Here is a 26094-nt window from a genome sequence, read left to right on the forward strand (position 1 = left end):
AAGCAACACAGAGTAGCTGCTGACACCTTGCAGCTTATAATTGAGCATCACAGACATGGACTGTTGAGTTTTTTTTTCCTAAGTATGATAAATCTCTTCTATAAACTGGATATTACTCATTTATTGACCAGAGATGTTTTAAAAACCAAACATATCACTGAAGACCGACCTTAATACCTTTCTCTCCTCCAAAATACCCCAACATATTTCCTGTCATGAGGGCAGGGGACTGGATTCGATGACCTCTCGAGGTCCCTTCCAGTCCTAGTATTCTATGATTCTATGAATATTCTGTTTAATATAATATAAAATGAATATAATGTTTCACTGCAACTAAGAGATACAGAAATGCCTGCATTCACATTTTCCGAGGCTAGAGGCCACTGTAATTATCTAATTCTGGTCTGATGCCCTGTAGGACACAGAGTGCACAAGTTCCCAAGTAATTCCTAAAGAGGGGATCTTTCAGAAAAACAGCTAATTTAGTCTTAAAAATCGTCAGAGATGAAGAAACCACGTGACCCTTGGTAAATTGATTCAATGGGTTGATTACTGCCGATGTTAAAAATGTACACCTTCTTTCCAGTCTCGATTCATCAAGCTTTAAATTCCAGTCACAGAACGGTGTCATGCCTTTCTCTGCTAGACTGAAAATCCCTTTATTAAATATTTGTTTCCTATGTGAATACTCAGATTAATCAAGTCACTGCTTAAGCTTCTTTTTGTTAAGCTAAATAAACTGAGCTCCTTGAGTCTATCATTATAGTCTCTATACCTAAAGAAAAGGAGTGAATAGATAAACTGGAGAAAAAGGAGTAAGGGAGAACTACAGGACAGGAAGATAAAGAAAATACTTTTATGAATTTAGCTTTTAATTTTCCCATTTCTTTGAACTGTATAACCATTAAAACTCTGAATGAGATAAACAACTTTTTTTAAAGATTATGTTCAGAAAGAACATCTCTCTGAATGGGTTAAAAATGAAACAGAATCTGTAAAGCTGTTCGCTATATCCCATCCATGTCTATCTCCTCATGAATTCCACTGAAAGATGTTCATGCTGATCTTAACTGAGTGGTGTAGTGGCAGCTCTCTGCTATAAAAATATCTTAGAACTCTAATTCACAACATCTCAATATTAAACATGAGAAATGAGATAAATAGCAACCCAATCAGAGATCATAATCATATAGAGCAGGAAAAAACAGCAAGGCATGAACAGCAAGGCATGTCAAATGGCTGGTCACATGACGAGTTTGAGTTGTAAAATGGTATTATTTCTTTTTCCACATTTCTGAGTACTCTTGACCAAAACAAAAAGATATTAAACTATGTAATTAGTTAAAAAAAAATCTTAGACTGTGAAAGCAAATCTGTCTACAACAGCTGATTTAATCATTTCATTATGAAAAGGCTCTTGCCAGGAAATCAATTCTAGTTACCTCTCTGCCACAATGCTGAATGTTTAAAGGTGAGCGGCTACTGTTTTTGCTGAAACAAATGCTTAAAATAAAAACTCTAGGATTTACGATTTCCCATGTACACAGAAAACAAGGCCATTACAAGATTGTGTTTCAATGTTTTGACCATCCTAGAACAGAACAATGGTCTGCAGTTGTAATTATACCACTAATTTTATTACCTTAAACCAGCTGCTTTCTTAATTGTAATCTAATTAAATATCTACATAATATCCACTACAACAACAACATAATAAGGAGAAAGGCTTAAGTGAAGCTATCCAGAGCAAAAATGGTTTAAAAATATATTAAACTAGCTCGTGAACAGTTTGATATAAGTGATGCAGTGTTACCAAGCAAACTTGGAACTGAGTATACCCACACTGGTCTGGTAATTTAAGCTGCACTGGACTACAGGAAACGCTGACCTTGCCTACACTACTGCGATAAATTGACCTAAATTATACTACTTCAGCACGAAAGCTAATGATACCATCTACATGTTTAGTTAGTCTTTAAGGTGCTGTTAGACTATTCGTTGTTTTTAAAGTTTTTCCTGTTACAGACTAACTTGGCTATCCCTCTGAAGCTACATGAATAAGGTCACTGTAATCAATGTCTCTTAGGTTGATGCGCTGAGGTTTCTTCACTGCATTGTGTGAGATGCTGTAGCAGGAACTTCCCTTTCTCCACTTGGGAAGCTGAACAACTGGAGTCAACTGGAGGGCACTTGGCCATTTATGTACAGCCAGTCCCCGAGTTGCGAACGGTCGACTTACGACCGTTCGCAGTTACGACCAAAACTGTTGTAAATGGCGGACCCTGAGTTACGAATGTGATCCACGCTTATGAACAGCACAGTCACGTGTAACTCAATGGGGTCCGACTTACGAACGAACAGAGTTACGACCAATTGTTTGGTCCACAACCAGTTTGTAAGTCGGGAAGAGTCTGTAGTTGGTTTTCACTAGACCTGCTAAATCAACACCAGTTGCATCAACTCCAGCAGCACTGATCTCGCCAATAATGAAGACAAGCCTGCTGGTTCAGCAACAATAGTTAAACTCTCTTTCGGAATTATGATGACTCAGTAAGGAAGGTCTGCCGAAGTACCACATCCTGCATTATTGACCCCATACTTTTCAGGGTCACATCCTTCTGCATACCCTGTATGCAGTATAAGCCCCCCTCATCTCAAGGCTGGAAGCACAGCCCGCAGCCCTGTGGGAATGTGGCCATGCAGAGAGGACAAGGCTAGGAGCAGAGCTGCAACCGGGCCTTAATGGGGGGCGGGGAGCCAAGTGTAGCTTCATTCCCAGTCCTTCCCCCATCTACAGTCTCCTCCACTGGTCAGGGGCTTAGGCTGGAGGGCACTCCCTCCCTGTTCCCGTGGGCAGATTAAGGCCCATGGCACCCTCCTGCACCCCTCCCAGGGAGGCATATCCCACAGTTTGGGGACTTCTGATATGAGGAACTAGAAGTGGACTTGGAGAAACTACCACTCAGACCTTTCAGATCTTCCTGCTGAAAGTGACACAACTTCACAGAGGAGAGTAGCAGGCAAACTGTAGGCAAGAAGAAAGAGGAGGGGAAGGACAATCATGTGGACGGGCATAAAGGTAATGCAGGCAGTGGTATGGCATGGTTCACGCTGAAGTACTGGAAAGCACCTAGAATACATATCAGAGCAAATTACCAACTAAGGACTGACTCTTGCAAATTCTCACTCACATGAGCAGACATTAATTTCATCACTAGTCTCACTCAAGTCAGTGTGACTGCTGGTATGAGTAACAGTTCACAATTTCAGATCCTCATACATTAACTGTAAGCTGTAAGAGCAAAAGCTTTTGCATAACAGAATCCAAATAAAAGCTATCATTAAAACAAGCCCCACATATTCTGGAGTGCAAAAGGGTGCACTCTCATCTGCTACTGCTGCACTGAGGGAGTGGAAATAAAATGAGACCCAGATGGAACCACCTCTACATCCTACGACCGTGCTGGGGAGATCCACCCCAGGGCATGAGAACTTATGTGGCACTCCCAGCCATATGTGCTTGGGGAAAAACTGCAGGAAGGAGCCAGCCAGAAACTGAAGACAGCAGAACAGCTGCAAAAACAGTTCACGCAGGGACAGACAGAGACTGATGATATCACTGCTTTCTGCTGTTTTCACTGTGAGAATTCTCTCGCCCATGCTGACTGGCTGTTTGCTCCAATCCCTCATGTTTCTCTCCTTCCTTTGTCTTTCCACTTAACTAATATTCTCCTAACAGCACACCGCCCTACATACTGAAAACATGACATTTTCCAGCCATCACTCTGAAAGTTACATTCCTTTCCCCTGCCCTCCGTTTTGTCTATTTACATTGTAAGCTCTTTGGGGCAGGGGCAGTCCATTGCAGGTTTACACAGTCCCTAACACAATGGGGTCCTGTTCCCAGATGACCCCTATTAAACATGACAAATATTTTACTTTTTCATGTTTCTACCCCTGGCAAACCAAGCTGTTGTTTTTTATTTGCTTGTTTGTTTGTTTTTGTGCTTTCATAGTGTAGGACTGGAAGAGCAGGCTTGTATTTAAATAGCCTGTTCAGAAATGTAGGTTTTTCATTTTCAATGGAAATGCCACTAATACCATCTGAAAATATCTGCACTCCCAGGCGATCCACCTTCACAAAAAGTACAATACTCTGTTTCAATCTGGCAGAAAAAGGACAAGCTGATCCTGGTGGTGTGCTGTTAAAAGGGCTGGAGGAAAAGTGGTGGGGGAGTAGTAGATTTCTAAGAGGGAAAGATGTTGGCAGAAAAAATGCTCTCTTTCTCCAGAAAAGTACTTTTTCTCAAATCATCATAAAGGCATTATTTGAAGTGGTGCAGAAATGAATACAATTTACAAATATACTATAGGGACTCACTACAAATAGAACAACAAGCTCTACTCTTCTGTAGCTAGATAAGGGCTTTCTATAGCAAGTTCCAAAAAGAATGTAATGAAAACAAAAACCACATTCAAGTTCATCATTCCCAGCTCTTCCATGCCAAAACTGAACTGCATTTACTGAATGAAGCAATGAAAAGAAAAACAAAGTCTTTCTACCATCAGAACCACATATACAACTTTTTACAGAAAAATTTATATAAATGACCCAAATACTCTAATTATATTTAAAAATACTCTAATTATATTTAAAGAGGATGCAATTCAACTCGTAGAACCACGGCATGCTATGAAATTACAGCATAATTTTTCCACACCTTAACTGTACAGGTTTCTAGATCTTGGGTCTGCCAAAAAGAGTAAATATACTAGGCTATTTCCTAACCTACCCACCGCACACATATTAACAGATGCTTATTGTGAGCCAGAGGGGGAAACAACTTTTGCAACATGCAGGTATACTGTGGACTCTCCACTCACAACCTTTATTCAACATTATCCATAGAGTTTGGCATCACAGAGGCTGTGTGTGGGCCTTCTTGGAAGAGGGAGAATTCCATTCTATAAAGGGAAATTGTCCAGGGATGTTAACTAGCGATTAATTTACTAGTCGAGTTGTCGATGAAATTTCCATCGATTGCTCGATAGGCACATCCGCGTTCTGCCTTTGAAATGTACAAGAACCCCAGCCGGGACTCTTGTGCATTTCAAAGGTGGAATACTGCATGGAGCCCAGGGCCAGCAGGAAGTCCTGCTGATGCCAAGCTCCATGCAGGCGCTTCCTCTCTGAAATGCACAAGAGCTCCCACTGGGGACTCTTTTACATTTCAAAGCTGGCCCACCGCATAGAGCCCGGGCTCAGTGGGGTGCTGCCACTTTGAAATGCCACGCGGAGCCTGGGATCAGCTGGGCTCCCCTCCCGGCATTTTAAATTGGCAGCACTGCTCAGAGCCCAAGATCAGCTGCACGGTGCTGCCCTTTTGAAATAGGCTCCGTGTAGCACTGCTGCTTTGAAATAACCCCCCTCTTCTTCCCCTCTTGCTGCCTCTATCTGGTAGAGGCAGCAAGGGGGGGGGGGGGGGAAGAGAGTAGTCGACTATCCTATAAGCATTTGCTTATCGGACAGTCGACTAGTCTTTAACATCCCTAGTCAAAATTATTATAGGTGTTTCTAACAACATTTTGATTTATAAGCACTAATAACATATGAGGATGTACAGTGAGATTCTTAATTCTTTCATGTGAATGGCAGCTTTTCCAATGACTTCAGTGGATTGAGGATTTCACTCAGCACTTTGCATTTGACTCAGTCTGAACAAATAAAATAATTAGTTTCACTTTGTGGCTTCTACATGGCAGCACAATGACACAGTGTTAGGTCTTAATACAATACAAATCCTGTTTTCAAATAATCACACCAAATCACAAACACCACATTTTTACTAATTTTATAATATATAATATAAAACACTTTTTACTCCTGAAAACAGCCTGGAAATCAATCAATCAATAAATAAAGTGTGAGTTATTTATGCTGGATTACTATAAACTGGATCAGACAAGACCAAAGTAATATTTCCTCTTGATTTATCACGTGCATCTGAAAGATTATTTACCTAAAATGATTTTAGCAGTTATAAGATCAGGAAGTAATAAGGAAGCCCCAGTAGAGTCCCTGAATATTGTAAAATCCAGTTTGGAAACTAATTATCACATTCTCCAACTATTTCCTGGAAGTTTGTACAGTTTAGGCAGATTTGCAGAAAATGAGAATTTGGCATCTGTAATTTTCCATAATTCATAAAAGTGAGCTTCCAATATGATGCCTCTGAATCAGGAAAATCTTGTTGGTTCTATCACCTGGAAACGTTAATTTCAAGTTGCTAAGGGATTATTTTACCAGAGAAGCCTACAGTTTGTAATAAACAACCTATATTTTTTGGTCAAATGTTTCTTGTCTTAGATTTTAAATTCTGTTGAAAATAGTATGTGTTTCCTCAGCAGAAATGGAGAATTTTAAGATAGGACATTCTCCTATCTTAACAGAGGAAATTCCTCATAGAAACTAACTCATGTGGCTTTCATTTATCCTGAGATGCCTCAAACTCACTTTCAGGAATCAATTAATAGCAGAGTCTTGCAAACAAAAAAGGCAACAGCCAGCAGGTCATGAACAGCAGCCAGGTACAAAATACATAGCTATGCTAGAATAGGCTGAATAGGCAGCATAGACATAGCCAAGATCCTTCTAGAATGAACTACAGATTGAGCAAATAATTCAAAACCTTTGCTCAATTCAAGAGGTAAAGAACAAAACCAGAAAAAAATCGTATTTTTTCTATGATTGCCAGAAAAACAGATACACACACCTCCATGCAAATTAAGGAAGCTCTGAGATAGGTAAAAGAGGTCTGTCAACATGACAAAAAGTTTAAGTTATGAGTGCTTCCTGATCAACTAATGAAGAGAAGCAACAACCCATGAGTCTAAACTTGGGAGGAGCCTGCAGGTGCTTCTGTCTTGTTTAAAAAAAATTCAAGGAAAATGTCTTCTATCATACATGCATCTAGAATGAGCTACCCCAGTGGTTCCCAACTGCCCGTCTATGGACTGGAAGCAGGCTGCGAACCCCTGCTTGTGGGGCCATGCCCCCAGCTGCTAAAGAGCTCCACCCACTGGGGTTCCCCGTGCAGCAGCAATGCAAGTGGCCCAGTGGGCAACCGGGTGTGCTATGGCTAGAACAGGGGCCGCAGTGAGGCTATCCCTGCCGCAGTGAGGCAGTCTCACCATAGCCCCGATTCCAGCTCTGTTAGCCGTTACTCGACCTGGCTGGCGGGGCCGTGTGATGGGCAGCTGCAGCACTTGTTTGGGGCCAAACACCACATGGAGTCTGGCTGCCGTGGCACTCAACAGGGGGCTGGCTGCTATGGCAGCCAGGCTCCACATGGTGCTTGGCCCTGGCCAAGCAACTGCAGCTGCACTCAGCCGGGGCTCAGCTGCCACGGAACTCAGCTGGGGACGAAGCACCGTGCGGAGCCTGGCTACCGCAGTGCTCAGCAGGGACTCAGCACACTGCAGGCTCCATGCAGCCCTCCTGCCATGCAGAGAAGTACTCTGTGCTCAGCTGGTGGCTGGGAGGCAACGGTAGGGCTAGGTGAGGAGGATTGGGCAAGCATGGCGGCAGTGGGGGGCTCTGAGGGTGGAGGACTCTAAGATGCGTGGGGGAAGGGATTGACAGTGAGGGGCACTGTGACATCCAGGATGGGGAGCTAGCACTGGGAGGCTCTGGGGGTGGAGCTAGTAGTGAGGGGGCCAGAGGGAGAGCTGCACTGAGGACAGGGCTAATATTGGGGACTGGGGATTAATACAGAGGGACCTGGGAGGATTGGGTGCAGTGGGGCTTTGGAAACAGGAGGCTGGCACTAGGGAACTCTGAGAGCAAGAGGCTGGCATGGGGGGGGGAGAAGTAGGGGATTCTGGGGTCAGTGGCTGGTGCTGGGGGAAGTAGTGGAGGGTGAAGGGACTCTAGGGATTAGGGCTGGCACTGGGGGCCGGGGCTTCTTATACTGCGTACCGGCAAACCCATTCATAAACTTTTCAATATGCAAATATGCAAATAAAATGTTACCAGTCTGCCAAAAGTTTGCAACTGGGTTTGCTAGTCCCCGATTAGAAAATGTTATAATGAATGGAGATGCCTATCTCCTAGAACTGGAAGGTCATCGAGTCCCATCCCCTGCCTTCACAGCAGGACCAAATACCACCCCTGACAGATTTTGCCCCAGATCCCTAAATGGCCTCCTTAAGGATTGAATTTACAATCCTAAATTTAGCAGGCCAATGCTCAAATCACTGAGCTATCCCTCCCCCATGTTGGGAACTATTCAGCTAAATCTCAGAGAAGTTATACAGACAGTCCCCGGGTTACGTACAAGATAGGGACTGTAGGTTTGTTCTTAAGTTGAATCTGTATGTAAGTCGGAACTGGCGTCAGCCGCTGCTGAAACTGATCAGTTTCAACCGTGGCTGAATCTGGACGCCAGTTCTGACTTACATACAGATTCAACTTAAGAAACCCAGGCGTCCCCAAGTCAGCTGCTGCTGAAACTGATCAGCGGCTAATTCCAGGAAGCCTGGGGCAGAGCAACTCTGCCTCGGGCTTCCTGTAGTCAGCCGCTGGTCAATTTCAGCAGCGGCTGACTTGGGAACGCCTGGGGCAGAGCAGCTGGGGTGCTGCCGGGTTGGTCCAGAGCGGCGCTGAGGGACCAACCCGGCAGCCCCCAGCTGCTCTACCCCAGGGGTAGGCAAGAAAAGCCTGGTTTGCTGGGGGAGAGGCACTAGCTGCATCCTCCCCCCCCCCCAGCAGACCAGGGAGACGGGGGTGGCAGGACCGCCAAAGTCCTCCATGGCTTTGCTCCGTCTCCCTGGTCTGCTGACCTGGGAGACGCAGAGCAAAGCCGCAGAGCACGCGGGCAGCGGGACAGTCCAGGCGCGCCGCAGCTGTCCCACTGCTGGCGTGCTCCGAGGCTTTGCTCCCCATCTCTCTGGTCTGCTGGTCGGGAGACGGGAAGCAAAGCCGCGGAGCACGCCCGCAGGGGGACAGCTCAAGCGTGCCCGGGCTGTCCCGCTGCGGGTGTGCTCCAAGGCTTTGCTCCCCGTCTCCCTGCAGACCAGGGAGACGGGGAGCAGCTTTTCTCGCGCTGGAGGACGGGGGCGGCGGACCGCGGCGCATCTGGGCGTCCCCCCGCTCCCGTCCTCCGGGGAGAGAAAAGCCCCGTTCGTAACTGCGGTCCGCGTAACTCGGGGACTGCCTGTATTCATGTGCAAGGCTATAGGACCGCACAATTTTTGAATGGCTCTTTTCACAAAAATCAATTATCTGCTCTTTTTTCAGTAAGATTTATGAGATTTTGTCTCTGTTGGAAATATGTCCTAACAGAACCAGTTCATTCTTTCAGAACATATACTTTAATAAGTCTAATTTTTTTCTGATAGTTGGCCCTGCCCATTCATGATAATCACAAGACTACTAAAAAGCGAGTACTATCCAGAAAGCATGAATTTTTGCAATCAATGTAACATTTCTCAAAACCAGAAGTCTGTTAATTTTCTCTCAATAAAAACTCAATTTTATAAAAATAAACATAATACTCTTCTAGCTACACATACAATATTTATCCATGAAAGCTTGGAATTGTTGGAGTAACATTTTTCAAACAAATCAGTCCTTAATTATTTTTAAAAAATCTAAGTCTAAAGTACTTCTGCCCATATTATCACACCTGTAAAAAACAAAAAACAAAACAAAACAAAAAACTATTAAGGGTTACTAAATGTGTTATATTCTTATTTTTTGCCCTGACCCTCCTCACCTCATCCCTACCGCTTTTTTTTGTTGGTAGCCACAATTAAAAATCACCGTTCTCTTTGCATATTATTTTATCAGATTTGCGTATAAAAAAAACAGAAATAACTGACACTGCCTGTTTAAGAAAACGAGGTGAAAAAAATTATGAGAAATGGGAGTATGCTCAAATGAAACAAAAATGCAAAAAAGCAAAATGGAAAACTCTGCTTCAGGGAGCTAGAGAACTCATAGCAATATTTGGTAGTGGCTACCAGGAGCTATTGCTGAGCAGACAGACAAATTCAGGAGGGATCTAGATGGGGCAGGAAAGAAATAAGAGAAAGAACAGCAAGACGAGAGGAACTGTGAGCCTGATGTTGGCAGTGTTACCACAGTTTTCAAAAACAGCCATTGCTGCAATTTTTGGGTGCTCAGTATTAGGGATGTTAAATTTAGATTAACTGGCTAATTGGATAGTTAATGCAATTTGCATCGACTATTTGATTAGTCGATAAGGGAGCCTCCGCCTTTGAAGTGCAGCAACAGCCCCATACCTGTTGCTACACTTGAAAGGCAAAAGTGCTGCAAGGAGCCTGGGATCAGCCAGCAGATCCTGGGCTCCATATGGCATTTCTTTCTGATAGCGGCAGCAAGGGGAAAGGGGAAAGCAACTAGTTGACTAGTGTGTCGACTATCCGATAAGCATTTGCTTAGTGGATAGTCGACTAGTCATTCACATCCCTACACAGTATATTTGGGCATGATTTTTTAGACATGCTGAGCATTTTGATACGAGTTGCAAGTAATCAGCTCTATCCAGCTGAATGCACCTTTCTGCAGCAGAAAGCTGTTAAACTACATGTAAATATACTAGTCTTGGGGAAATTCTGCAATTGTTGCATTTAGAGTCATAGTAAAATTGCAGAATTCTCCCAGGAATGATATACCAGCAATGCAAAACCACTACCTAGGAACAGGACAGGTGGTATCCTTGAAATAGACATGTTCTGAAGGATGTGTAAAGAACTTCTGAGAGTGAACAGCCATAGAGACAGATAAGGATTGGTACAGATAAGGATTTTTGCAGTAGGTAATTCTGGACCCATCTTCATGGTGAAAGTGACAAGAATATTGATGTAACTGGGGCCCTATCAAATTCAGTCACAAAAAATGAGTCACAAACTGTGAAATCTAATCTCTTCCTGTGAAATCCGGTGTTTTGTGTGCATTTACACTATACTCCATAGATTACAGGGTGGAGACCAATATTTCTCAAACTGGGGGGCTTGACCCAAAATGGAGTTGAAGGGAGAGGGATAGCAAGGTTATTTCAAAGGAATTTGTGGTATTGCCACTCTTGCTCTGCACAGCCATCAGAGTTGGGTGGTCAGAGTGTGGCGGCTATTGGCCGGAACTCCAACTCTGAAGGCTGAGACAGCCTCCGACAGCATCAGCACAGATGTAAGGCTCACAAGATAGGATATTCCCACCCTCACTTCCATACTTCAGAACTAGGTGGCCAGAGAGTAGCAGCTGCTGCTCTCTAGCTGCCCATAATTTTGAGCAATTTGAAAATTTAAAATAGATTAAAAATAGAAAAATGCTTAAGATGTTATCCATTGAGATTATAAATCAGATTCTATCAAACCTAAACTTGACCCCTCCAGAATTAATTTCTATGAATTTATTAGACACAGAATGGCAGAAGTTTTGCTAAAGTACAAACAAACAGTCCAACACCTATTTTTTTCAGACTGTCATCTAGTAATTAAAATTAACTGGGAGCCACAATTTATGGTTCTTTTCCTGGCTATGTTGCTGACCTGTGGTATGACCAAGGCTAAGTCTTTTTCTTAATATACCCTCATTTACCAATCTGTTAAATGGGGGACACGTGTTTATGTAATTCATCAAGTTATTTGAGGTTTATTCAGTGTTTGAGAATCTCAAAAAGGTTCCATATGAATCCAAATTATTGAAGTACACTTCTGCACAACTGAAAAGTTAGGGGCTTTCCTTGTTTACCTGTAACCTTGTTTTACCTGTTATACTTTACCATCTGTGAATTTTACGGGTATAATATTTTGTTTCAATAATGGTCTGGCAACTATGTTGTGAATCTTCAAAGTTTCTTTTCAGTTTTTTAGAAAGTCAATGTAACAATCACAAATTATATGTTGCAGAAAAGAAATGTGATTTTTTAAAAAATAGTGTAAAATAATATCATTACAAAGGCACATACCCACTCCCGCTTCAGAAATACCTAAAATGAATGGATTTATACAACAACCTATTGAAATGAGTTTTGCTAATGAGGGTTAGCCTGAAGAAACATTTTCAGACATGATCACACAGCCTTTTTTAGCCCTGATGTAACTGCACAATAGCAAACCCCTAGTGCAATCATACAGCACCAGTGTAACTGGTGAAAGCTGTCCTGGTGCAAGTTTTACTGGGTTATACTTCTTCACTATAAACTTAGTCTGTTTGTTGCTTCTCAAGGTGCCACACATGCTCAACTCTCACTGATTTCAGTGCTGACAGTTCTCGTCGTGTTGCAGAATCAAGGTTACTAAACATGGGGTTAGACTTCTCCCCTCATGATCATAGAATATGATATTAGAACTTATCACAAACATCCTGTAAGTTTTAAAAGGATGAGTTATAAGAGCAGTACTTACGGTTGGCATAATTTTACCAGGTCCTGGTCAGTGGTGTTTGGAGGCAGTCCTCTGATATAAAGGTTTGTTTTACTTAATTGATCCCAACCAGAGTTGCTGCTGCTACTGCTGTTGTTATTACTGCTGGTGGTGCTGGGACTAGGAGGAGCCATTGGGTGGGATGGTACAATGGACGGCTGCAAAATAAAGACAGAGCTTATCAGAATGAAATACAGAGTAACTGCAGCATAAACCACTCTGAACATATTAATTCTGTGTATTCTCAATATACCAGTTTTCACCATATTTGGCATGAGATTATTAGGTGTACCCAGAATAAACGCAGATTTAAATTACATATACCCTGTGTTCTATATTACTCATGGGACTATATCCCCACCCTTCCACTGGGTCATTAGATGTAAAAGAAATATGGTTCTAGGTTCTCAGTAACAGATATAAACACAATTTAACTTCATTAAGTTAGTTTCAAACATCATAAAGGAACCAAATGTAACAGGTGCTAAGAAATGTGGTGTTAATTTAGAGCGAGCAAGCACACCAAATATATTAACAGTGCATAATCTACTCACTGCTCACCATTAATTTGTTTAAATTAGGTTCAAGGTTTGGTATACAGAGACTGTAGCCTGTGTACTACCACAGAAAACACAAAATTAAACATTCTTTAATCTTTCATTTTAATAAAAATATAGAGAACAAGGAAAAACAGTTACAGCATTTGAAACAAGTATTAAGTAAGGCTCTAATTTAAAAAAAATGCCCCTTTTCTCTTTAGCTGGAGTTTTTAGAAGAAAAAAATCCTCTTTGGGGGAAAGAGAGAAGAAAGTTAGTTGAGAGGAACTGGAGCTTTTGCTGCTGCTGTTAAAGTTGAACCCCATTTCATCTCACATAGCATCTGGGATTCAGATGGAGCTAGCAGAGGTGCCCATGTCTTTTGGATTGCTCTTTCTTGCCTGATCTGGTCAGGATATCTCTCAGGATTAGGACAAAGATGATCTGGGCTCTCAGAAGACTTGGAGGTGGGGGAAGAGAACAGCCATGATGGTGAATATTACATCAGCAGACTCTGTATGATCTTCTTTTATTTCACCCCAAAGTCTCTTTCTTTAAAAGATGCCCAAAAGGGAGCAATGAGTGGACTAACCCATCTCCCTCATTACTCTGTCCATCAGGTAGGCCTAATATCTGATACATCAACGTGGGGTCCATTCATCCCTGGTTTCACACCCTCGGATATTCCAAAGCATAGTTTTAATATTGTTCTTGATTGTATCAGTGGGCCCTTTTTGTTTGGGTTAACCTAGGTTTTTTTTCCCCCTTCTTTCTGCACTGTTTTCCATCAATATTTGCTATTACAGGTTATTGTGACATCTTATAAACTTTCACATACTTTTTTTTACAGTGAGCTCACAACTACAATAAATTTATACTCCTAAAGACAACAGAATTGTAGAAGCTAAATATTCAATTTCAAAGCAAAACATTCTCCTTTATCACTATTGCCTCTACGTACCTTACAAAGATTGATTTATCACTCACAAGTCCCATGTGTAGAAAGGAAGTATTATGATGTCACTTTACAGAGAACAAAGGAATAGAGAGGTTACAGGCCAGATTTTTAAAAGTGTCAGTGCACCTAAAAATGCAGGTAGGTTCCCAGTGGGATTTTCAAAAGTGCCTGTGTGACTAATTCCTATTGGTTTCAGTGTTTGAGATTTCAGAGGGCTCATATAAATCCAAATTATTTAAGTTTCAGAGGGAGTTAGGCACCAAGGCACAGTACAATCTCCATGGACACCTCTTATCTTTTTTAATAATCTGTCCCTAAGTGACCTGCCTACAGGTCTGTGACGGAGCTGCAGGCCCACTGATAGCAAGGAGGGAAGAGAGAGCAAAGGGGGCAGTTGTGGCAGCTGGCCCCCTTTGAATTGCTGCCAGAGTGCCTGTGGTGCGTCGGGGGGGGGGGGAGGAATGCTGCGGTCTTGGTAGTGTGAAGGCTGCCTGCCCCACCTCAGTCTCTTGCGCCTGAAGCTCCTCTCATCTTGGGATGTGGAGCTGGCCTGTGGAGGATGACACCCTCCTGCTGAGCTGGAAACTGATTTTAGAACTGCCGAATCCTAATCCTATGCCTTCACCACAGCACAACATAACATTATAATAAGAAAAGAATTCCCTTACAAAAAAGTTTGTGATGTTATAATAAAGAGCATTTTAAAGCATGTGCATGCACGTAGGGCACTGCTAAGGTTACATGTGTAATTCCATAGAGTGCAAAGTTTACCCTGGAAGAGAGTGGCCTGCAAAAATTTCAGAGCTCCATAGCTGGAGAAGATCTGGGTAAAGTCTCGCAATGGATTAAGATGGACTGCAGCTGGAAAAAAGTGAATTCTAATATAGATATGGAGGTGGACATTAAGACACAAGAAAAATAAAACTATGCAAGAGTTGGGGGGAGGGGGGAGAGGGAGGAAGACATGCTTTTGTAGGCCACAGAAAAACATCAGATTTAAGCATACTTTGGTACCTAATCATAATTGTGTTTCTCTCTTGTGTTTTCTTGGCAGGGTTTTGTAATCTCTTTCAATTCAGTATATTAAGGTTTATTATGCAGTAACAATAAAACTTAGCAACAAATTGCAACATCCAATTTCATTGCACAAAATTACATTTGAAATGCAGAAATATTACTTTTTGACAACATCAATACCCCATTGAAATGTTATGAAAAGGAGCTCTCAAGCATGCGTGCTTAACTGCTAAAATTTTTCAAATTTAAATCTCAAAGGAGTATTTAAAATGGAAAATATGCCCACCAGAGCTTTTTGTTTTTTGCAATTTTTATTCAAAAGCAGTTACTGTAGAAAACTTTTTTAAAATATCCAATCTCTTTTGAAAGATTTACATTTTGAACTCCAGCCTTGACCCAGAGTTTTGTCCAAACAGGATTCAAAATGGGAAAGATTAAACTCTCCCTTTTTGTTTGTAATAAACAGTGAGGGAATCTTAACTGGAGTAGCACTACAGGTGCAATTAGAGCACATTGCTTTTACTAATACAAATTGATTATTTTTAGGGTTCTAAGTTATGCACAAAGCAGTTAAACATCAAAACTTTTTCATACTTCACTAAAAGCGAGGCATATATTATGCTAATCTCTTCCTTAAATGGGTCTCTTTTGAAAGGCATATTGGCTACGTCTACACTAACCCCTTCTCCGGAATAGGCATGCTAATTTCTAACTTTGGAATAGGGAAATCCGTGGGGGATTTAAATATCCTCCGCGGGATTTAAATAAACATGGCCGCTGCTTTTTTTCCGGTTTGGGGAAAAGCCGGAAAAGAGCATCCAGACTGGCGCGATCCTCCGGAATAAAGCCCTATTCCGGAGGATCTCTTATTCCTACTTGAAAGTAGGGTTTTATTCCAGAGGATCGCACCAGTCTGGACGCTCTTTTCCGGCTTTTCCCCAAGCCGGAAAAAAAGCAGCGGCCATGTTTATTTAAATCCCCCGCGGATTTCCCTATTCCAAAGTTAGAAATTAGCATGCCTCTTCCGAAGAAGGGGCCAGTCTAGACGTAGCCTTCATGTCTAAATTGAGGAAAGATACAATTGTTCTGTTTAAAGTTTCAGTCAACTGCTGTCTTCGTGTTGTATTTTATATATATATATATATATATATATATATATATACACACACACACACACACATACACACACACACACCTTTCACTGAAATAAATCACACCCATGCATATTTGTATTGCCAAAATTTGGCTTTATTTTCATTCTTCAATGCTTTTCTTTTTCTTCTTACACACTTTGGATCATAAAATCCTGTTATACTATGAGGCATGCACACACTATAACAGAGTGGCTAAACTGTGGCTCAGGAGCCACAGGCAGCTGTTTTACAGTTCAAGAGTGTGAAGTCCCCCATGTTCCACCCATTCTCTGAATACCAGACTGGAGGTGATGGGAGAGTGCTCAGGACCTCTGCCTTGCAGCAGGGTTGTGGAGGAAGAATTTCTGTCCAGCCCCAGCCCCCAACAGGCATGCCCTGCTGTGCTGGACTGAAGTGCCAAGACCTCCTTCCTTGAGGCTCAAAGTTTGGCCTAGGCTGCGTCTAGACTACAGCCGCGTTCTTTCGAAATTAAATCGAAAGAACGCAGTTTTTCTTTCGATGGCGGTAAACCTCATTTCACGAGGAATAACGCCTTTTTTCGAAAGTGTTTTCGAAAAAAGTCGTTCTTGAATGCAAACAGGGCTTTTTCAAAACAAAGCATCCAGACTGCCTGGGTGCTCTCTTTCAAAAAAGCGGCTCACTTTTTCGAAAGAAGAGGTTGCAGTCTAGACGCTCTCTTTTGAAAGAGGCTTTTTTCAAAGATTCTTTCGAAAAAGCCTCTTTCGAAAGAGGCTTGCAGTCTAGACATAGCCCTAGAGATGTAAAATCCTGTATAACCGGGTAACTGATTAAAGGAGGAGCAGGGAGATGGGAGGGGGAAATGCAGCCCGGTTAAACTGGAACTGCCCCTGCCTGTGACGTACCCAGGCCTGGTTAACCTTTCACCCCCTAAGTCTGGCCACTCCTACACTATAAATTGATTTTGGGGGAAAAAAACTCACTTACTAATCTGTAGCAAGTGGGAAATGAGCTTTTCTTCCTGAGTTTGGGGGAAAAGTCCCAAGATATACATTTCTGAAGAATTTAAACTTTTTCTTAAATATGAAATGGCTTCTAGCCCTTCCTAATGGTTGCAGTCAAATATGAAGTGAAGCCTATGTAATGATATGTTCTTAAAGCTACAGACAGCGTTCAGTGCCTGCCAGCTCTTCATAACTTTACTAGCCTCAATATACTTAGCAATTACAGCTGTTCAAAAGTGTGACTTAGAAACACACAGTCACTGGATTAAAGGAACAGTGATCTCTTAAAACCATATACTGTAAGCAACATTTATTTACCCATTTTATTAGTAACAGATTGTTGACCTATGAGGAGAGCCTGAGGGATTTGGACTAGTTTAGTCTGCAGAAGAGAAGACTGAGGCTTGATTTGATAGCAGCTTTCAACGTCCTGAAGGGAGGTTCCAGAGAGGATGGAGAGAGGCTGTTCTCAGATGACAGAACAGGGAGCAATGATCTCAAGTTAGAGTGGGGGAGGGTCTAGTTTGGATATTAGGAAAAACTATTTCAATAGGAGGGTGGTAAAGTACTGGAATGGGTTACCTAGAGAGGTGGGGGAATCTCCATCCTTAGAGGTTTTTAAATCCTGAATTGACAAAGCCCTGGCTGGGATGATTTAGTTGGGGCAGGGGGCTGGACTGGAAGACTCCTGAGGTCTCTTCCAGCCCTAGGATTCTATGATTGAGAATGAAATAACAAAAACGTTCAATTTATTTCCCCACTGGTTACACTCTTCACTTACTTCTTGTACTATTCTAAGCATACACAATGAGAAATCAGTTATACTAGTTTCACATTTATTTATTGCTAGTTTTACTTTCAAATTTTTATTGTTGCCTAGCTTGGGTCTGAAACACTGTTGGGAAATGTCTGTTTGCTTAGCAGAAGTTTTTATTAACAATAACTGCAAATGTTTCAATTGGTTTTAGGTTCTATAGTAACTCAGTATACAAAACAAAATTCTGCTCCAAATCAAAATGGAGTCTTTAAGGACACAAACATTTTTGCAAACTGGTACTTACAAGGCAAATTAGCTGAACATTTTTCTTATTATAGTGAGTAACAGGATCTTAACATTAATGATAAATCGTGTAAACTATGAATAAAGCTGAAGAATAGATGCTCTTTGCTGTGTAGTGACAATACCTCTTTTCATTATAAATGTCATCTCCAGTCCATGCTAGTTTACCATTTCCTTCCTACTACTCATTTCCAGAGTTAATCAGTGAATAGCTTTTCCCCCAGGAGTTTCCTGTATATCCCCTTTAGCATACACTTGATTCACCTACATAAAATAAGTCACTATATTGCTATATTCTGCCTTCCTGTTCCACTGGAGAGAATCTTCTAAGCCCTCAAGTTGGCCTCACTCAAATTCCCTGCTACTGTTCCTTCACAATCTCATCCTGAGAGAGGTGATCAATAGAAAAGTTACAGGTATTGGTCACTAAGGTGACATTTTCAAGGGCTGAGCATTCCCAGTGGAACCTGAAGAAGGCAAAGCATTTGCTCCTTTTATCTGATGGTGAAATATCATCTTTTTTCGCACAGCCAGTCCCTCTGAAACAGCAGAACTGCTTGTCAGCATTTCCTCTGGGCATAAGCACAAACAACAGGAATTATCACAGAACAACAGATGTTTAGGACTGGAAAGGATCTCCAGAAATCTTCTAGTCCAGTCCTGTGCACTTAAGACATGGCTAAGTATTATTCTAGACCAAAGGTGGGCAAATACCAGTCTGTGGGCTAGATCCAGTTCACCAGGGTTAGTCCCTGGCAAGTCCCCACCGCTGAATTTACCCACATCTCCGCAAGTACGGGCAATCGCAGCTCCCGCAGTCTGTGGATTGCCATTACCGGTTAATGGGAGCTGCAGGAAGTAGAGCCCCAGTCCATACCGTGTCCCGTCACTCCCATTGGCCAAGAAGAGCAATCCTCAATCCACGGGAGCTGCGATCACCTGTACCTGTGAGGATCAGGTAAATGTAGTAGTGGTGGCCTGCCAGGAGCCCAACACTGATCTAAACTAACCTTGACAGGTGTTTGCCTAACCAGCTCTTAAAAGCCTCCAACGAGTAGGCTACTTTCACAATCTAAGAGAAAAGTTGCTATTTGGTGTGTCAATATATTCCTTGAACCCAGGAGTGTAGCAGACAGCCCTGTAGTACTCCCAGCTTTCATTTGCCCAAGGAAACTCAAAACATGGCAGAGGATTTGAACCTCGGTATCTCACATGCTGACACAGGACTACTCTATTTTAATTCTGACCATAAAAGCATGTTTATGGAGTTAAATATCATGTGAGTATTTAATTATATTTTACTGTTTAATTTAAATGTTCCAGCATGGAGGGAGAACATCACATTTTAATAGAAGTCTTTTTATGTTTAATTGAAGTACAGATTGTAAATTACTTATAGAAAACACAAAGTGCCTATTTTAGTCTAAAATGCCACTTGGATGGTTCTAGAGAATCTTGTCATCAGCATTCAGCTACTTATAGTCAAGAAATTACATATGAAGAATCTACCATTTACTCCACTTAATCTACCTACCTTTCATCAGCCTAATTAATATTTGAGATAACATATAAATTGGTATTTTTTCTAAAAAGCAATCAATGAATTAACAGGAAGGGTTGACTAGGGATGTAAGCAACTAATTGACTAGTCACTTCCCCCTGCCCTTGCTGCTTCTATCAAAAAGAGGCAGCAAAGGGGAGGGAAGAGATGGGGTGCTCGTGGGAGCCAGCTTAAAAGCCAGTTCCCTCCAGCTCCATGGGAGAGGGAAGGGGCGCAATGGCTGCGTTCCACATTTGAAATGCACAGGAGGCCCCACTGGGGCTCGTGTACATTTCAAAGTGGAAGCTCTGTGCAGCATTTCTGCCTTTGAAATGTAGCAACAGCTCAGTGGGCTCTCGCTACATTTCAAAGCGGAAGCGCCTTTATCAACTAATCGAATAGTCAATGGAAATTCCTTCGACTATTCAATTAGTTGATTAATCTAATTTTAACCTCCCGAGGGTTGACAATACAATGCATGTTCTGTGCAAAAAATAAATGCTAAAGAGAAACTAGTCTGACTGCTCTCTTGTGAAGACTGTTGACTATCTCACTTCCTTTTTAGTAGCAAACACTGAATTTGGGACATTGCTTTCCAAGGAGCTCCTGATTCCAACAAACTGATGGAGAGTCCCACAGGATTCTCCTCTTTAACCAGTTTCCATCTGTCAACCACCCTTTCTGATGCAATAAGACAGACTAAGCAAAACTGGTGATTTCGAGAAGTCTTTGGAGTGCAACTTCTGTTCGGGAAAAAGAATGACACAGAAAGATCTGCTGTTGCAGTTTGCATCTTCTGCCCTTAGGCAGACTCTCTGGCCCTCTCTGTCCTCAGTCAGTTCTCCCACAGAGAGTGAGAGAACCGGTTGATTTCCTAGCACTTTCAGGTGGAATTTCAATACCCAATGCAACAGAGGGAATTTCAGGAAGCTGGGTCCTTTGACAGTTGAGAAAGTCCTCAGACTTACTCAGCCTCTTCCATCCCTACAACCTATCGACTGCCAAAATGCTTGTGGAATAGGAAGGACCCTGCACTGGAGGGGAGACTGGTTTATGTGTGTGAGAGCCTACACATCTTCCGAAGTCTCTCAAACTTACTCCATTCTCCCCTTTCACATGGAACTATGGGCCTGGTATCTGGCCAAAGAGACCACTGCAATCCAGTGGCTGAAAATCAGCATGGATATTCAAAGTCTACTCCATTATTTCCTTTGTTCAGACTTTTCTCCTCATCTGGCAAGGGTACAGTTGCTAGAAACAGCAAACAAGTGTGTTCTGGGAGCAGGCAAATCACACAAAACCTCTGTATTAGGGATGTTAGATCATGTTACTGAATAGTTGTGTAAATGCATAAAATCTTAGTGGTCCCACTCCTGGGGAGCAGAGCAGGGGTGGGGGACAGGCAACACCATGGAGCTAGTGCTGCAAGGAGATAGCTTTTATGCTGGCTCCCCCCAGCACTGGCTCCTGCCTGCCCCCCTTGCTGCCTCTGTAGGACACAGCAAGGGGGGGGCAGATGGGTCCATGGGAGCCAATACGCATGGGAGCTGGCTTGAAAGCTGGTTCCCCACACATATTGGTTTCCACCTGTTCCACTCACAGTCCGAACTGCTGCCTCTCTATCAGAGGCATCAGCACAGGAGTGATGGAGAAAGGAAAATCTGGTGCTCATGGCCAGCTCCTCACAGGCATCAGCTCCCCCTCCCCCCCCCCCCCCCACTTTGCTGCCTCTAATACAGAGGCAGCAAGGGGAGGAGTATGTGTAGTCGACAGGATTAACCAATAAGCCTAGGCTTACTCACCTATAAAATAGCATCCCTAATCTGTATTATTATTAAATACTAGTAAACAGTATATGGGAATCAGTGCAAGCAGCAAGAGGTAAAGGGAGCCATTACAATTGGGGTACTTTGACAGCATCTCTAAAATAGAAGTAGGAGAATGAGCTTTCTTCCCTTGAGCACTTTGCTCCTGAATCTGCCTGCTCTCCTTGAGCAGTGTATCTGAAAGCTTCACTGACTGGCTCTTCCATCAGTGCCAGTGGAAGTACAGATCCAGACAGACTACCAGAACTAAAGCATAAAGGTTATCATCAGACAAGAGGGGAAGAGAAAAAAAGAACTGAACTAATTTCCCTGCCCCTATGCAGACGCTGTCCGTGATTTCCCCAACTACTCTCCTGCTCATGGCTGGTGATAGCTTTTTCCTTACCTATGCTTTCTTCCTCTCAGCTCTGCCTCTCAACTCCCTGGAGCCAAGTATCAGAGGGGTAGCCATGTTAGTCTGAATCTGCAAAAGCAACGAGGAGTCCTCCAGCACCTTACAAACTAACAGATGTATTGGAGCATAAGCTTTCGTGGGCAGAGACCCACTTCGTCATATCTGACAAAGTGGGTCTTTGTCCACGAAAGCTTATGATCCAATAAATCTGTCAACTCCCTGGAGTAGCTCTGAAGTTTCTGCAGTCTACACCTTGAAGTCTACACTAGGCAACATATACAAACTAAATTTAAGCCCAAAGTCAATTCACGGGCCTCACCAAGAAGCTTATTGAGACTCTAGAGCTGCCACGTGCAACCTATGCTAGTGAGTGGCCCACATGAGTGGCCCTTCATCTCAGGGTGCCACAAGATTATCATAACCAAGACAGTCTCCCAGGACAGAGTAGTTTTGCTAATTGTGCTTGCGTACCTCAAATTTGCGGGGTTTAGCAAATGAAACGTAGCAGTGCTTTGGTTGGGTGCAGATGGAGTTGGCAGCATTTACAGTCAATGCTCTGTGCCATCAGCACGCACCTCACTTCACGTGCTCTTACTTAACCTGCATTTCACTTTAGTAATACCAGTAGGAAAAAAAAACTACGTGGAGGGAAATGAGCGGAATCTGGCACCAGTTAACAAAATGTGTGGGCCACAGAGAGCCCTAATGTGCGCAGGCTGCCCACCAATGCGCTAGAAAGTAAAATGTGGATGCAACATTAAAATGGGTTATCTAGGATATTTCATCAGGGAAAACCAGGGAAGGTCAAGAAGCTGAAGTGCCTGAAGGAAGAGGACAGCTTTCTGCTGAGAACTGTCAGCTGATCGGACAGATGATATCCGCCTGCTTTTGTGGTTAACCTTCATTGACCTGGAAGATATGGAGAACTTGTTGCAAAACTTTTAGCCCAGACAAAAAAGGAATCACGCTGTGGTTAGAACAAACATCAAACAAAAAAGTTAATGCAGGTACTAGGAGCACAGTACTGAATGCAACTAATAAAGCATGAACTTTACATAACACCTAGGAAATGTATTCCATTTGCTGGTGTAAATTAAAGTCATGGAATACAATATTACAATGTTCTCCAGCACTAGAAATGTTAAAATAAAGATTGGATTTTTTTTTCCTGAACAATATGCTCGACTTCTAAGAGGAGATTCAGGAAAGTCCTAAATATACAGGAGGCCAGACTAAATGGACAAAGGTCCCATCTGACTTATCCTCTGTGATTATCCTCCATAACACTCTTATATGTACGTCTGATGAAGGGTGCCCGACGTTGCACTGCAGATGCGGGTAACTGAGTAACAGCTGACATTTTCAGCTGTTATATGTTTACTCAATTACCCACATTTTAACATCCTTAATATAAACCACAGTTTAAGGCATTTATTCTACCTTGTGGAAAATTATCCAAAACTCCAGTGCACAAAAATAACATCCAGCTAGATCAGAGCTGGCATGTTCAGAATTTTCTTAGTTTCACTTCTCTGCAAGTCAGCAAATAGCTTATTGTTATGAAATCCCTCTACCAAACTCATGCTCTAACAGACAATATTAAAATCTCCATTAAATACTGTTTTCAAAACTTCAGATCTCCCTAAACACAGATGCCATCCATGGCAATCACAAATTTTACCAAGGAAACTGTGCAGCTCATCTTTCATAGGGGGCAATAAGTATCCCTTTGGAAGCTGCAAAAACACAGGCACTCCCCCATATTCAGCTGACTGGTAATCTCCAAGGTTCTATGGGTTAACCTACGGTAACATCAGTTTCATTCATCAGCATGAATCTGCCCTCTGCTCTTATCTTCCTAGGGTGCTAGGCATCATTTTGCTTTGACGTCTACTGTTTGACCCAGCTACACATATGTGCATGCGCTGAAGGGTAAAAAGACCCATATCTCAATAAACAGCTTTTAGGATTATGGGAACCTTGTTGATACGAATACTGTACTGAGATCTGGACACCATAAACTCATGGGTTTATTCAGAGATCTGACGATGCCTTTTTGTTTTGAAGAATAGTACTAATGTAAAATAGTAGCATGGTACATGTTTCTCTCAAAACTATTTTTAAAAGAAAAATGACTTTTTTGTTAAAAACAGAAATTTCTTCAGGAAGTGCCCTTTTAACTTCCAGGAAGTGCCCTTTCAACTTCTTCTTCCTCTCCAGCCACCCCCCACCAAAAAAACCAACACTCCTTCACTTACTACGGTGCTGAAAACTTGAAAACTTGTAAATAAGAGTTCTGACAAAAATCAACCCTCTCTCTATCTTCAACTAAAGCAGTGGTAGGCAAGCTGGAGCTCATTGAGGTTCTGTGTTTGGCCCACAAGACATTTTGTTTACTGTTGCCCACCCACAGTGTTGCCAGATACCACTGGTTTTTATGCACACAGGTTTTTTTCACTACAGATACAGCCGCTCCTCGAGTTGCAAAAGGTCGAATTACGACCATTCGCACTTACGACCAAATCTCCCATGGAGCGGTCGTAAAGACAGTCTCCAAGTTACGATCGCGACCCGCGCTTACGAACAGCGCGGTCGCATGTAACTCAATGGGGTCCAAGTTACGAACGGATCAAGTTACGGCCAAGTATTTGGTCCGTAACTCGGGGAGAGGCTGTATTACTAAAGTGACACGCACTTAAAGCAAGGGCACATGAAGTGAATCTCATGCTGATTGCACACAACATTGTGAGAGCTGTGTGCTCCCTCTGCATCTAATCCAAGTACTGCTATAGTTCAAATGGCACAACCTACAAATTCTAGGTCCAGAAGTGCAGTTAGAAAAAATACCCTATCCTGAGAGACCATCTTGATTATGACAATCTTGCAGCCCACTGAGATGAAAGAGGGCGACTCATGCAGCCTACTCACTAGCCTCAGGTGCTCTTCACTGATCTAATGTTTTTTGATTGCCAAAACATTTCCCAAACAGCCCTAGTAAATAGTCTCTCTTTCCTACCTCAACTTCACAGAGTCAGGGGTTCCATAATGAATACTGATGAACACTATCAATGTTGATTTCAGCTTATTTGATGCTTGCACTGAATATTGCATGTGATGGGGACTAGATGCTGCTAATAAACACATTTTATCAATCAATGCCATATTTGTTACAAATACTATATCCTGTTAAAATACCAACTAAAATACTTAAAAATCAAATATAGAAATATCTATCAGAGGAAATGCAAAAAACATTTTCTACAACAGGGATTGTTTTCTTTAAAAACTGAACTGTTGTGTTCCTGTTCATTTTGCCATATCCTGCCATTCCCCTTTTCCCTTTAGACAGTAATTACAGGACACAAATGTTAAGCCATGAAAGATCTATCGGAAGAAGCATCTGCTTTTTTGGCAAACTCCATAGCGTTGGTAGCACTGTAACTGTTGCTAGATTGTTTGTCACAGGGTTAAACCACAGATGGATTTTCTGGCTGACATGAGATCCGGCATGTCAATTTTTATTTATTTAATATATCTTTTAAGCAATGAAGAATTTGTGCACGTCTGTGTAAACGGGAATCAAGTGCTATTAAATATGCTTTGGACATGATTGTAAGTCTACTGTGTTATGCTAAAATTAGCATAACTGTCTCACCGTTAACTTCATGCTCAGCACCCCCACTCCTCATCTTAAAATTAGAATGTAATCTCTTTAGATAAGGACCAACTTTGTGTTATGTATGTGTACAAGACCTAACACAAAGTCTCCCCCCTTCCCATTCCTGAGCAAATCATTATATAACGGTTCAAGGGAGATGGCACATTGCTACAAACCTTTCAGTCTGCACAACCCACATGGACATTAAGAATTAAGCATTAGTTCCATAGGCTTTCTGTTGCTTGTACATGTCGTTTTATATTTACACTTCATAATTACAATCTCACATAGGATAAGTCACAGGATTATTCTAAAATCAGTACTTAAGCCATTCACTTTTTTACATTGTGTAATTTTGGATATTTTCCCAAACAGTGCATAGTTCTAGCTATTCCCAGCATTTACAATAGCTATATTGGCATGGCCTCCTCATGTAAACACACTGTATAGTAGAGATGTTAATGGGAAACTGGTTAACAGGTAATGCTTACCGGGTAACTATTAACTGGTACCTCGGGAGCAGCCCACCCAGAGAGCT

At 42.2% G+C, this 26094-nt stretch overlaps 1 protein-coding gene across 3 annotated transcripts in view; it reads right to left on the reverse strand.

Annotated features, from left to right (window-relative positions):
- The window catches only part of RBMS1 (RNA binding motif single stranded interacting protein 1), a 228543-nt gene that overhangs the window by 109013 nt on the left and 93436 nt on the right, over nucleotides 1–26094 (reverse strand). For all 3 annotated transcript variants that reach the window (XM_006111645.3, XM_006111647.3, XM_006111646.3), the window contains exon 2: nucleotides 12433–12608. In XM_006111645.3, coding sequence (XP_006111707.1) covers nucleotides 12433–12608 — 176 coding nt within the window. The remainder of the gene's footprint in view (nucleotides 1–12432; nucleotides 12609–26094) is intronic.

Source organism: Pelodiscus sinensis, chromosome 7 (genome assembly GCF_052426305.1).
Source record: "Pelodiscus sinensis isolate ZL-2025 chromosome 7, ASM5242630v1, whole genome shotgun sequence".
Classification (NCBI taxonomy): domain Eukaryota; kingdom Metazoa; phylum Chordata; order Testudines; family Trionychidae; genus Pelodiscus; species Pelodiscus sinensis.